This window comes from Convolutriloba macropyga, chromosome 6 (assembly GCF_964194025.1).
Source record: "Convolutriloba macropyga chromosome 6, txConMacr16.3, whole genome shotgun sequence".
NCBI classification, from domain to species: domain Eukaryota; kingdom Metazoa; phylum Xenacoelomorpha; order Acoela; family Convolutidae; genus Convolutriloba; species Convolutriloba macropyga.
In genome coordinates this window covers 10,209,841-10,224,440 of record NC_134473.1, presented here as the reverse complement: position 1 = coordinate 10,224,440, position 14,600 = coordinate 10,209,841, and the positions used below count along the sequence as shown (strand labels likewise).

General features: G+C 36.1%; 1 protein-coding gene across 1 annotated transcript in view; it reads left to right on the top strand.

Moving 5' to 3' along the window:
• LOC142341222 (uncharacterized) overlaps window positions 1-14,600 on the top strand; it is a 297,980-nt gene that overhangs the window by 181,887 nt on the left and 101,493 nt on the right. Inside the window, exons 52-56 of the mRNA XM_075392141.1 lie at window positions 883-1,247; window positions 1,934-2,120; window positions 5,656-5,876; window positions 10,436-10,600; window positions 11,082-11,213. Coding sequence (XP_075248256.1) covers window positions 883-1,247; window positions 1,934-2,120; window positions 5,656-5,876; window positions 10,436-10,600; window positions 11,082-11,213 — 1,070 coding nt within the window. The remainder of the gene's footprint in view (window positions 1-882; window positions 1,248-1,933; window positions 2,121-5,655; window positions 5,877-10,435; window positions 10,601-11,081; window positions 11,214-14,600) is intronic.

Here is a 14,600-nt window from a genome sequence, read left to right as displayed (position 1 = left end):
TTACCTAGTCTCATTAAGAAAACTCTCCATCTGCTGTATGTTTAGGAAAAAGTAAATTTGTGTAGTTAAGATTCTATCTGACTGCTTTTTGACGTTGTTACTAGGTGCTTTTAAATTTAGATATTGAGTTTTTGCCGTGAAATTTTTGTTGGTGCTAATTTTGTTGTTTGTTTTCTTTTGTCTCTTAGTCTCTTTGATGTCAGATCACGTTGGCGCTGTAATGAGTCATGGCATTATGTAATTCAATTAGTAGATAGGTTGTGTGACGATTGTTTGAAACTCAACCATCTATTTTTGTTATCTCTTCATTTGGTTGACAATTTAGTCAAAATGTAGATGAGCTCGGGTCGGAACATCATGTGCGAACGCACATTAACGAGCCGCCTTGTTTTTTATTTAGTCTTTCATTTGAAAAATTGGATAAATTTACTTTCACGGTAAAAAAATTTTCTGCGTGCATACAAAACGGCTCCTTCTTCACAATCAGTTCTTTGTAGTGCGAATTATTTAATTGATTCTGTTAGAGGGTCAAAACAGAAGCAACTACTGTGAAACTAAATTTGCTTATTCTAGCCAGAGTCTTTTACTTGCAAACCAAGCGTGCTAACTGTTACAGCAACAGGTGTTGAGTTCTCGAACTTCGACATCTCTTTAAAATCATTCTCTTAATCGTTCTCACTGCCTTAATATTTCTAACCAAAATCAAAATTAATAAGTAGAGCTTCTTCAAGATATCCTAAGCTTATTTTCTACACGAATTACCTTCGGTTGTTCTTTTTGAATCCTCTAACAGTTGGAAAATTGATATATGGGTTAAAACGGGGCTATTTGTTTTCTATTCAATGTGGCGAAGTAATCTGTCAGTAATATATTTTTAACAAGAGCTGGACGCCGAAGAAGAGTTCGAAAACGCCGCCCGTCGGATCCGTCGGCAAGAACGCAAACGGCAAGAACGTCTTCGGAGACGGAAACTGGCTCATCAAATGGGAATCGGAGGCGATATAAACCCTGGGTACGCTCAATTCGCCTCTCTGGAGCAGCCTTCAGTCTCTGAAACCCAGGCGGACGCAAGCGGTCAAGAAAACAGAGAGGAAGAAGCGACAAGCAGGGCTTCGAGTGCCTCTGAGCATCAGAGTACTTCGTCTTCTAATAAGAGCTCTCTCAAACAGCAATCTTCAACCACAGATTCTTCCAGTAATGGACGCAAAGCAGGAAAAAGTGTTCAAATTAAGGAACACACTGAAGATGTAAGTACCGTGTATTCATATGCATTATTGGATCATTTTTTATCCGATAAAAACTTATTTCACAACTTATTTCACACTTTATTTAACAATCTTATTTCACAAAATTATGGCCATGTCTCCAAGCTAATAATATATGTTAATATGTATAGCTAAGATAGGGGTGGACATTTACTATCAAGGGGTGGGGAGGAGATTGTTGAAACGATCTCAATTTTCGGCAGGTTTTTTTTTTCCTTAATTCTTTGGTTCCCTTTACTTGATAGAGTTAACAAGCTGGGGCTTAAACCCAACAGAGAGAAAAGAACTACTAATACTAGATGATAGTGAATGAGTTTCGCCTTTAAACTGTTGTGACGTTTTCAATTTGCTGTTTTATTAGTTTCAGGAAAATGCATGAGTGAAATTCAGTCAAAATTGAAAGCCTATGTTGATGAGTTTCCTATAAATAAAGGCATAGATTCGTACGATGTGTTAAGAGAAAGAATTGAACTCAACTGTTGAACTCAGCAACTACATTCTAACTGATCTTAAGAGGTCAAGTTTTGACCACCTAGTCTATACTACGTCTAGACCCTCTATTGATGAAGGTCAATTTAACTACTAAGTTGTTTTTTTTTTAAAAAAAATGTTTTAAAATTGTTCCAGATGAATTTGCAATACTACAAATTTTCTGAACTTTAATCTAGGTAATCACTGACCACCGAGTGCCTCTGATAGACCCCAATGACTTGCAGGAGTTAGAATTTTCAAGTTCCTCAAGTGATTCGGACTTGAGTTTCTATGATGACGAAGATGACCAGGAACTCAGCTGTTGCGAGAGATTCAGAAGATCTCGCTTCTTCTGTCTTGTGCAGTGTTGCTTCGGATGGACTGGTTAGTTCCTATTAGTCCATTTATCAAATTCAAACTGATCCAAGATTTTTTTATGTTAAAAAATAATTCACTATAAACGAAGAAAGAATATAAATTTGGTCATATTCATTTGTATAACGAGACCCGATGTTTTCAATAGAAACAATCCATGAAACGTCTGACTTTTTGATGATTAGATTTAGAAACCTTAAGCATTCGTTAGGTCTTTTGAGTCTCTTTCCTTGACGTTCTACTTGGTATAAATTATTCATAAGAGAGCAAAAATGCAACACGAGGACAAAATCTTCAGATTTTAATATTAAAAACTGAACTTTTAAAATACAATGATTCGTAAAACGCAGCTGTTTTCGCTAGCAACTAATTGCTGAAATGTTTTAAATAAAAGCTCCACAAAATTAACAATTTTAGGTAATTTCGAACTCAAGTTTGAAAACGTATTTTTATCTTTAAATGAACAAAGAAGAGCAAAAAAAACAGTAAAAATTTTCACGCACAAAAACGATATGTTTCAATATGTGAATACTATGCATATAATTATTTTGGTATGATTGTACTTGTTTTAAAAACGTATATCTAGCTGTTGAGGACAAACCTTTCGTACAGATTCTACATACAAGCCGCACTCAATAAAAAATATACAAAAATCAGTTGTGAGTCGTGGACTTTTAGCTGCCTTTTCTTTACCGACATGATAATTTTTTATACAATTTCCAAATACGGATGTTATTGCAGTATCATTATGAGCGCTAAAAACATGTTTTCTCCATCCATGGTTGAGACTAGAACGCAATCTTGTAACGCGTACCCAGTTTGCATTGAAAATCAGCCCTGAACCATTAAAAATGCACAATGGTTTTTACTCTTTCCATTACTCTGATCAGGTCCCAGTTTAGACCTTACAGTCAGAATTTTTCTACTTAATGAGTCATCTGTCTGCGCATACAATTTTACCGTTTCTGGCGCTCATCTGGGCATAACAAATTTGAAACAATTCTGCAAATTAGCATGAGCAAACGCAGGCTGTGTTTATTCTGGGCACAATAACCCGCGCTTTTGTCTGAACTCGCTCTCTCAAGTGGCAATTGATTTTTCTTGATATCACGGTAATTATCTCTCTCTCTCTCTCTCTCTCTCTCTCTCTCTCTCTCTCTCTCTGTCTCTCTCTCTCTCTCTCTCTCTCTCTCTCTCTCTCTCCCTCCCTCTCTCTATCTCATTCCCGCTGCATGCGTGCTTCAAGTGAATTAAGAAACCATGTTTCTGGTAGGTAAACAAGTGTATTACAGATGATCTAAATTATGAGTTATAGTTTAAAATGATCTACACTATAACAAGTTGGTTATAAATAATCTATATGATCTACATTTTTAACAATACGGTGATCAATTTCAAAACAATGAAGATTGGATTTCACTAGTCTTTCTCTGATCATTTAAATTCTTATCGCCGAATATCTGATTAATAGTTCTGCTTTGAATATCTGCAACTATTCCATGACCGGTCATAAAAGGAGAATATCGCTCTTTGTTTCTTGTCCCAGGTCTTCATCGAATAGTTGGAGGTCGGTCTTCCTTGCGGATGGCGAAGCATCGAAAAACATAGAAAAAAAAATCTGAAAAGTTTAAATTGGAAGCAGAAACTGATGACGATGATACAAAATTTATGATAGAGATGTACGATTTGGAGATCACAATACCACAAACCAACATTGTTTCAGGTTAGTAATAGCGAGAAACAAGGACTCATTGTATTGATTTATAGCGCATTCTTCAACGGACAACTTGATTCTGATTCCCGACGTCATAATCAATCAATAAACAAAGATTACCGAAATTTTTTTTTGAAAAAAAAATTTTAATCAATATCTGAAATAGACATTATATGTAGGCCATTAAGCCTACTATTCAGAAACCACAATTAATTCTGACACCCAAATTGACGTCCACCGCCTCCCTCCACCTCCACCCACGTCCAACGGCCTCCACCGGCCTCCACTGAACTTCACCGCCCTCCACCGACCTCCACCGACCTCCGCCTACCTCCAACGACCTCCATCTACCTCCACCGCTTCCACCCCAAGGAAGTTATTGCACCATTATATGGTATTGTTGGATCTAGAACAGTTTTTGAGTGTATCGCTATTTTATAAAACTCATGCATATGATCGAGTTGTTCGAAATGTTCATAATTTAGTAAGCTCTTTATATGAACAGTCTGATGATGAAAGAAATGTGGAACATTCTGTTCAGTGTTGAACAATAATGTAATTGGGGCTGCGAAGAAAGGGGACAGGCTGAGATGTTTCTGAATGTAATCTGAGCAGAATGACAGCACTGTTAGAAGTCAATGGTACAGCGCTGAAACGCATTGCAACCAAAGTCCGGGATGATACTGCAAGACGACAATTTATCTGCTAGAGACGCCAAATTAGCCTCAAGAGAAATGAAAAGTTTTCTTGTAGGTTTCTTACAAATTCCTACAGGTTCAAGCTCTCTTATGATTGGTTCAACGTTGGCTTTTATTTTATCATTTATTGCAGAAAGATTTTGTGAGAGAGCTGCTCATTTTGTGTGACTTATAAATTGATTTAAATGGACAAACAAAACTCAGTAATTTTGTTTCAGCTAAACAACTTCATACAATTACTGTTGTTTAAAATTACACTTTACTCTCTCATTTATTTACGATTCAGAGCAAAGTAATCTAACAGGTTGTAAAAATTTTGGAGTCCGAGTTCTCTCTGAAATTTCGAAGAATCTGAGTTATTTTTCAGTTATTGTTGCTCGTAAAAATATATTTTTTATTGGACTTCGGTCTGAAACATAGCTCTATGCTTGCAAATTTTCATAGTTTTGTTTCTTATGTTTTTATAGTTCCCTATTTCTAATCATTGGGATCCTTATCATTAAAAGTGCTATTCAACTCGTACACTGGTTGAGAGCACTCCCTATCAATCAAATTTGTATCATCATTTACAAATTTAAAGCAAAAAAACTATCTTGCAAAATCATGGAAGAAAATAGTTAATATGCAACATCTTTCAAGATTTATGGAGAAAATTTTTCTTCCAAGACAACGCTTCGTGTTTTGATATTGTAGCAGAATTTTTCAAGTTAATTTTTCTCTAGGCTAGGATTTTCAAACATTTTTGTGAACAGTATAAGCAATTACAGGAAAGATTCAAATTTAAGATAACTTAAGTGAATTACCAAAATTTTTCAGAAATTTTCTGAGCACGGTAGTGATCAAAAATTAACAAATTTGTAGTTTTGCTCTCCTGTTCTGTCTGATATTTGTCTGTTTATCATGGAGAGCCAATTGAGTATGAGACAAGTGTTCATTATTACAAATAAGGTCTGCCTTACAAATAAGCAAACAGAAGCAGACTGTCTAAATATCTGGACATTTGGGATTCCTTATTTGCAGCTTTCACAATAATACTTTCGACCATTATCCGTCACTTTAGTGGTTTTCCAAGAAGAGGATGTCTTATACTTGACTTAAAAAAGGAAGAACACTTTTTTTTGTGTTGTTTCAGAGAAAAAGCGACGGAGGCAGAAGCAGCCGTTTATGTTGCCAGCGACGTTCATTTACATAGACTGGATGGTGGCTATCTGTATCATGTTGGGGGCGACTGCAATTGTGATCATGTACGCAGCCATGATTGCACACATCGGGGGCAGTCAAATGATCTCAAAGTGGGTACAGGCTATGCTCATATCCATCATCATGTCCATATTCATGATACAGCCACTCAAGGTGAGACGGACATACATACTGTTAACTACCCACAAGTTTATGGGGGCATCTGAGTTTCATGATTTGATTACTCTTAAATAATCAGTTTCTCCAACACTGGCTTCGCTAATCGGTTCCTTCAAAAATACTCAGGATTTCTACAGCATATCAATATTAAGTGCCCAGTGATGACTTTCTGTATTTCAAGCTATTCTTGTCACTCAAGTTCCATGCTCAACCAAGAAAGGTATTGAAAGGACAACTCGACTCAATTAACCTATGAAACAAATTTAGCTCAACTTTATCGAACACAAATTATTTACGCTGGACTTATACTTGACCACAAATTTCGTGCTCGACGTTTGCTGGACTCCATTTGTTCGGGCTAGTCTTAAGCTTAACACAAAAGTTTCCGCTCAAATTTTGCCCAACCCAAAATACTCAGTTACAAAAATTTTGTCGAGCTACATTGCTAAATCATGAGTCTAGGAAAAGAAAGTCTTTTCATGAGTCTTCTTTTTGGCCTCTAGGGAGGTACATGAGTGCTGAGATTTCATTTACAATGATATGAACCAATGATAACGCCTAGTGAAATCATAGCACTCATATACTCCCTTAGACAAAGTAAATCAGAGCGCCTGCTCTACAAGACGAAACAAAGCGAAACAAAGCAGTTGCTCTTTCTTGCTCTTTTTATGCCATTCAAAATCTTTGAAATTCACGTTGCTTTATTATCAAAATGGCCAACCAAGAGAACTTTACTACAGGAAATATTTCCGAACTGAAACAAATTATTGAAAAACTAACAAATACTGTAACAAAGCAAAACCTAGTCATACAAAATCTTACGGATTGTCTCGAAAAACTTGAGAATAACCAAATTACTTCAGAAAACAACATTTATCAGTTAGAAAAACGATTAACAGCAGTAGAAAGATATCAAAACAGACCGTTTCTTATTTTTACTAACATCGACATCCCAGCTGATGGTAATGTACTCGCACCAATTTTACAAATAGTAAACAACATCTTACAGGTTAGTTTGAATCCCGACGAAATCTCGATTGCCCACCCACTAAAAAATGGAAACATTGCGCCTATTATTGTTCAATTTTTGTATTTGCAACAAAGGGACATAATTCTGAAACGTGCTTCATGGTTAAGAGGTCTGAGAAATTCGATGGGGAATCCTATTTTCATTCATGAACGACTGGCGAAAAAGGATGTTATCATTGAAAAAAAAGCTCGAGAACTGGACATTCACTATAAGATTAGGAAATCGCACTTATGGGCTTTTGATGGTGAAAGATATCAACCAGTTGATGACATCAGCGAGCTACCGGATTATCAAAGGAGACAACAAAAGAGTTTGCAAACTGTACAAAATGGTACTCCATTCATGAATAACAAAAGAACCTATGCTTTTTCGCCTGATATGGACGCAACAAACAATGGAAATGATATACCAATGAACAAAAAACAAAATATGTACGGTGATTCATTTCAGCAAAACAAAAGTTATGCATCAAAAAATTAACATTCACAGTCTTGCTTGTTAATATCCGGTCTCTAAACAAACACCTTGAGGAACTTCAGGTTTTTTTGCAAACATTTGAGTCCCTACCAACTGTGATTTGCCTTGTTGAAACTTGGATACAAGAGGGTTCCCATGAAGAACACTTCAATATATCAGGTTATCAGAAAATAATTGCTAAAAACAGGGTGGGAATTGGTGGAGGAGTAGCCATGTTTTGCAGGGAGGATATTCTTCTGTTAGATAGCTTTCCAACGAACTATGATGAGAGCCTAGGTATAAAAATTAGAACAAATAACGAAAACTATACTTTGATTACATACTATGTTCCCCCTGGGTTCAATAAAAATCAGTTCTTGACTGAATTTGACAGCTATCTTGAGACTATGGTGGATGCGAACCAAAATCTTATTATATGTGGAGACTTCAACATAGATCAGCTATCTCTGACTCCGATAAAAAAGAGATTTGAAGATGTTATCTCTAGTAACGGTATAAACCTAATGGATTCGGGTATAACTAGAGAAACGTCGACAACAAAATCATCCCTCGATTTATTTCTGACAAATATCAACAAAAATCTATGCATAGTAAATTCTATCAGTTACGACATCACATATCATTATCCAGTATTTTTCAGTTTAACAAAAAGTATGATTAAACCCAAGATAAAAGCATCTAAACGTCGCAGTATTTCTGCCTTCAACAACAAAAGACTGTTCGAAAAATACAAAAAGGAACTGGAAAACAATTTAATCATATTTCAGAACAACAATACGGATCAATCTTTCAACGCATTTTGTAACTGTTTACATTTTGTAGTCGACAAACACCAGCCTTTGGTTGAATTAAAACAAAAGAAAAATAGGAATCAATGGGTCACAAATCGAATAAAAAATCTTTTTGCGAAGAGAAACAATGCAAGAACAAAATGGTTGAGAACACAAAACAACATCGATAAAAATAGATATCTTCAACTGAAAAGCAAGAGCACTCAAATCATGAACGACACAAAAAAACTTTTCATACAAAACAAAATTCAAAATTGTGGTAGGGACTCAAGAAAAATGTACAAAATCATAAACAAATTGATAGGCAGGAACAAAAGAAGTGATGTGAGTTATAACCTTGTTTTCAATAATATTGGAACTGATGACCCCAGTAGCATAGCTGATTATTTCAATGAACATTTTGTAAATGTTGCAGATGAAATAGTAAGCAAATTACCTCAAATAAGCTTTCCTTCATCTAATTATGCTGAAGAACAATCTATGATGCTACATGAAACAAATTTAGTAGAAGTGCTTTCACAAATAGCGAGCCTACAAAATTCTTTTGCGCATGGTGTGGATCTGATCACTAACACCTTCATTAAGAGATTTGATAGAACTTTAGCCCCATTTTTAGTTAATTACATCAACGAATCTTTTTTGAGCGGAGTTTTCCCAAATAGCCTAAAACGAGCAACTATCCAACCGCATTTCAAAACGGGATCAAAAACTGATGCCAATAACTATCGACCAATTTCGATTTTGCCGTCTTTTGGAAAAGTATTTGAAAAAATTATGAAAATAAAAATTCTCAACTACATAGAGAAATTCAAAATTCTTGGTGAAAATCAGTTTGGTTTCCGTAATCGGAGATCAACAGTTGATGCACTCGTAAATGTAGTGGAAAACATAAGGTTGGAAAAAGAAAAAGGGAACAATAGCACCACGGTCTTCCTAGATTTGAAAAAGGCATTCGACACTGTTAATCACTCGCTGCTGTTGAAAAAATTAGAAAAAGAACGCAGTGTGTTATATGGAAAAATAGAATATCGAAAGAACTAATAGTAAAAAATGGAGTTCCTCAAGGTTCTGTTCTGGGTCCTGTATTATTTTTACTGTACTTTAATGACTTTGTGGACGCTTGTAAATTATCCACTCCGTATTTTTTTGCCGATGATACCAGCCTCCTTTTAAAAAACAGACCAACCTATGAAGAATTAATTACTGAAATTCATTCAGTTTCACATTGGCTACATCATAATAAATTGGATTTAAACGAGTCAAAAACTTTTGTAATGAATTTTTTTGAAACTAAAGCAAACACAAACATTCAAAACTGCCCTGTTCAGAAGTGCAATACCTACAAATATCTAGGAGTAATTTTGGACGCGAATTTAACTTTCGAAAAACATGTGGAATCCATTTGTTTAAAATTAAAGAAGTGGATCGGAATAATTGCAAGGCTAAGGAGAACTTGCAGTCGCAACACCGTTTTGATGTTCTACAAAACTACAGTGGTACCAATTTTTGAGTATGGACTTCTTATTTATGGTGGGACAACGTTGAATAAGCTTCAAAAAATTGAACGGTTACAAAAGAAAATTTTGAGAATTGTCTTTAGAAAGAAACCAAGTGACTCCATCTTTGATACTTTATTCGAGTTCAAAATTTTGACAATTTGTGAATTGTACATAAAACATCTGCTTTCATTCAGCCTTAAATCATACTTTGGGTTACATTCAAACAAAATGATGAATGAGATTTTGACCGCAAATCAAAATTTTTCGTACAATACTCGCTCGAAAACCACTCGCATTATACAAACAAAAACGTCAAAAAGAGTTTCAACTCGGACATCTCTGGGTTATCGCGGTAGAATTTTGATAAATTTTCTACAGAAACAAAAAATACTACCTCAGCTTGAACAAGAGACCATGTCCTGTATAAAAGTTAAAAAACTAGTCAATGCACTTCAATATAGCTTGATCATTCAAAACGATACGTTGAAAAAACTTGTTTTTAAATAAAATCTGGGCGCTTAATTAAGATACGTTAGTATTTGCAAGCGTCCACTCCTGATGAAATTTTGGATTTATGGATTTTTCATAGTGGATTCTGCTGTGTCCACAACTTCTGCGTGCTTTATAAATTAACAGGAGAAATTCAAATTCAAATACAAAACAAACTTTTCTCAGCTTTTCTTTTTTCGTCCAGAATTTACTATAAAATTTTGGACTCTTCTATTCGACATTTTTATAGTTTAAGGACCTGTTTAGATCTTCCTGTTGGCAATAATTCTGTCGCTGCTGTGTCAGAGAAGAGCTAAGAAGAACTTGGAGAGTGAGATCCTGTTGATCATGGAGAATGCGCAACCACATCTCAAGGAGGGCGAAAAAGAACCCGAATACGATAAGGACGAACACCTCTATGGCGGTGATGAGGTACACTAAAGCTTTGTGTTAAGTTTGTACACATGGCCCTTATTTAAAAATGAACAGTTTCATTTTATCACCGGCATTAAAAAGTCATTATTCAAAATAAAAAGTAGCAACAAAAAAGTTTTTGACAAATTTCTCTCTAAGTAATGACCATTCGAATCAATTTTACACCACCAAACAATATAATCATTAAATTAAAATTAAAGTTAAGAAGATGACCTCGATGTTCTGTATTTTGACCTATTGCAGAAAATTTTGGCTTTCTCTTAAAGTGTCTGCAGAGAACTGATTTTTTTGCTTTCGGAGTATAAGAGAACAGGCCGTATATTTAAAAGCTATTCATCTTGATAGACTAAATGTTGAAATTTATAAAATTGTAATGATCTAATTTTGATGAAATTGTTTGTCCAGATCTTCCTATTGCCTGTACACCGGTTATTATAACCAGATGGTAGCAGTGCTTTGATTGGGGGTTGAATTGCAGGTTGGAGATTTGATTGTTGGTAAACTACCAGATGAGGAGTTCCTGGATGAGGAGTCTGAGATTGCCAGGAGAGCTAATGCTCAGCTGATGCCTGGGGAACTAACCAAGAGTCGGAAGGGATTCCTTCGAATTGTAAGCAATTACTAATGTTGGACGTTCCCTTGTGATGCAATTTAAATTTCTACTACTGGTTTGAAAAAGTTAAGATAGAAAGCTATTTTTGTCTTTAGGAAGAAAACAAATAAATTGATGTTTCAAAGAATATGATTAAAAAAAACAACAGAGAACTAAATTTAGTTGATATAAGTATGATTTACAAAAGATGAAGTTAATGTTTTTCTGTTTATTTCAAGTATGTTTAACCTACTCGGTTATATACTGGCATGTTTAAATTTTAATAAAAGCGATAGAGCTCCAATAACAATCATTGTGTGAAACTTTCAGCAACTGCTTCCTTATCACCAAGTTGAATATAATTCTATAGTTTTATAATTGTTTACTGTGATGTGTTCAAAGAAACATCAAGAAACTTAGAAGTTTTCTTTATTAAAGTTTCAAAGAACAAAAGAAGAACTTACCTGACGAACTTTATTGCTGTGTCGATAAGTAATGGCCACAAAACTAAACTCATTTCTAATTTTGTTTTGGCGCTATCATTATCTTATTGACCTATCAATCATATGTCAGAAGTACATTCTCCCACCAACAGAAACCTGATTCTAACATCCACCGACCTCCAACTGATGAACTCGATTGTAACCAAGCCATATATGATTCTCATGAAATGTTGATGAAAATAGAAGATCACCTCCGGTATTCGGAGTTAAGATCTATTCACATGCCAATCATGTAAAATATTTGTAGCTAATCTAAATTTTTCCTGTATATTATCGCATAGATAGCTACTATAAATACAAGCTAATTTTTGTATATTTTCAGTTCAAAATTTAATTTAAAATTCAACTTATTGAATTCTTTGACCCGTGTTATCGACCATGATAATGGTGTCCAGACCAGCTACAGACAGACAAATTTTGGATCTACAGAATGCAGAATCAGCTACTGCGTGGATTATGTCTTTTGTGGCGAAATGTCGCGCAGAGAAGAAAGAGGACAAGGTCAACACCGATGGTACTGTACAGGACCTACAGGTAACCAAACTCTTTCTTAGTATGTGCGGGCAAGATGCAATTATTAAACTTAGGAGCTTAATGAGTCCTAGGAATTTGATAGACACTCCGTATAAAGACATCAGATTGGCGATTCAAAACTATATTTCTCCTAAAGAGAGAGTAGTAACGGCAGAAAGGGCTAAATTCCTGTCCGTAATCCAAGGTGCAGGGGAGTCAGACGACGACTTCCTAGCACGTCTTAGAGAAGAAGCACGCTATTGTGACTTCGAAAAATTGAAAACAGCGGCCAACCCCGAAGAGGAGCTGGTAAAAATAAAGTTTATCTCAGGTTTGAGGGATCCTGAAGCAAAACTTAGACTACTAGACGGTATCAAAGCAAAACCAGCAATGTCAGTTACTGAAATGACCGAGAGCTTTCAGTTCAGAAGTCAAGCAATGGCATTTGCAAGTTCTTCATCAGGTAATAAGCCCTTTACGGTGAAAGAAGAAGTTGGGTTCAACTTCAAAAAGATCTTTCGAAAACCAAATGAAAAAATTACGGCTAATAAAAACAGCAACATGTGCACTAGGTGTGGAAGTAAGCCACACTCTAGTAGACCCTGTCCAGCGCTAAGTAAAAAATGCAACACCTGTAAAAAGGTGGGACACTTCTCAAAAATGTGTAGAAGCAAAACCCAACCAAATTCAGGTAAGTACAATAAAAAGAATAACTTTTGCGAAGAAGAAAATGTTCTTCAGAGCAAGCATCTCCAGCATCGGAGATGGGAATGTTTTATACTAAAGAACAAATCTTTAGCATGTCTGTGACATGGGAATATATCTCAATAAATAACTGCAAAGTAAAAATGCAAGTAGACACAGGTGCAGATAGCACAGTGATATCATCAAAAATATGGACTGAGCTTGGTAAACCTCAGTTGGATGGTAAGATAAGACATCTTGAAGCTTATGATGGTCACCAATTAACGCTTCTGGGATCACTTACTTGTGACGTTGAGTGGAACGGAAACAGGCTCACTCAAAAACAACTTGCAGATGTGCAGTCTGATAAAGAATTTGGACTACTTGGTAGAGACCTTCTACCCAAACACGGTGTGAACAACATCACAGCCGAGCACCTACCTGCGGTGAAGGTTTACAAAGCTCATGTGAAGCTGATACCAGGAACACAGCCGATGTTCTGCAAAGCCAGAAAAATACCTCTACCTCTTCAAGACAAGGTCACAGAGAAGCTGGAACAAATGGTCAGACAAGGCATCCTTGAACCAGTACAGCCAGGAGGAGTCACTAATGCGTCTCCAGTGGTGTGGCAGGGAAAGAAGAGTGGAGAACTGAGACTTTGCGTGGACTTGAAAGTGCATATCAATGGCAAGGTCATGGATGAGGACTACCCAATACCAGACATGGAGACGATCTTCCATAACCTACATGGGGCCTCATACTTTGGCAAAATTGACCTCTCAGATGCCTACTATCAAATTGAACTTGACGAAGAAGCAAAAGATATGTGCACAATCAACACATCTCAGGGACTGTTCAAGATGTGCCGACTACCTCAGGGATTGAAAAACTCTTCTTCAATCTTCCAGAATTGCATCGAATCAACACTCAAAGGAATTAAAGGTGTTGTGATCTTTCAAGACGATGTATTGGTGTATGGAACTACCAAGGAGCAGTTTGACAAGAGAATGCTTGCAGTCAAGAGTCGACTATGTGAGAAAAACTTTACTATTAGTGAGAAAAAATCTAACTCAAAACCAGTCGATAGCGTTAGCTTTTTGGGATACTCCATTTCAAAGGAGGGAATAGCACCAGAACCCAAACATGTTGAAAAAATAAAAAATGCAAAAGCACCAACTAACAATAAACAACTCGAATCGTTTGTTGGGCTAGCTAATTTTTACGGAAGAATGATTCCTGATTTTGCAACAAAAATGCTACCCTTAAAAAACATGAGAAATAGCGATTGCTCATGGGGCAAAATGCAACAAATAGCCTTTGAAGACATAAAAAATGAATTATGTGCTAACCCACTAGTACAGCCATATAGTCTACAAAAAGAAGCAACAGTTACTACTGACGCCTCTGAAAAAACCATTGGCGGGGTTCTTTCGCAAGAAGGACATCCAGTCATATATGTATCAAGAAAATTGACTCCAGCGGAGCAAAACTACTCCAACATAGAGCGGGAAGCACTGGCAATTGTCTTTGTGGTCACAAGATTGGAGCAATTCCTTCTTGGAAGACGATTTACCCTACAGACTGACCACAAACCACTCAAATATCTCTTTGCACCAGACGAGGAGATCCCGAAGACAGCATCAGCGAGAATCACAAGATTGGCAATAGCTCTAATGGGCTTCGACGATGAGTTGAAGTACACACC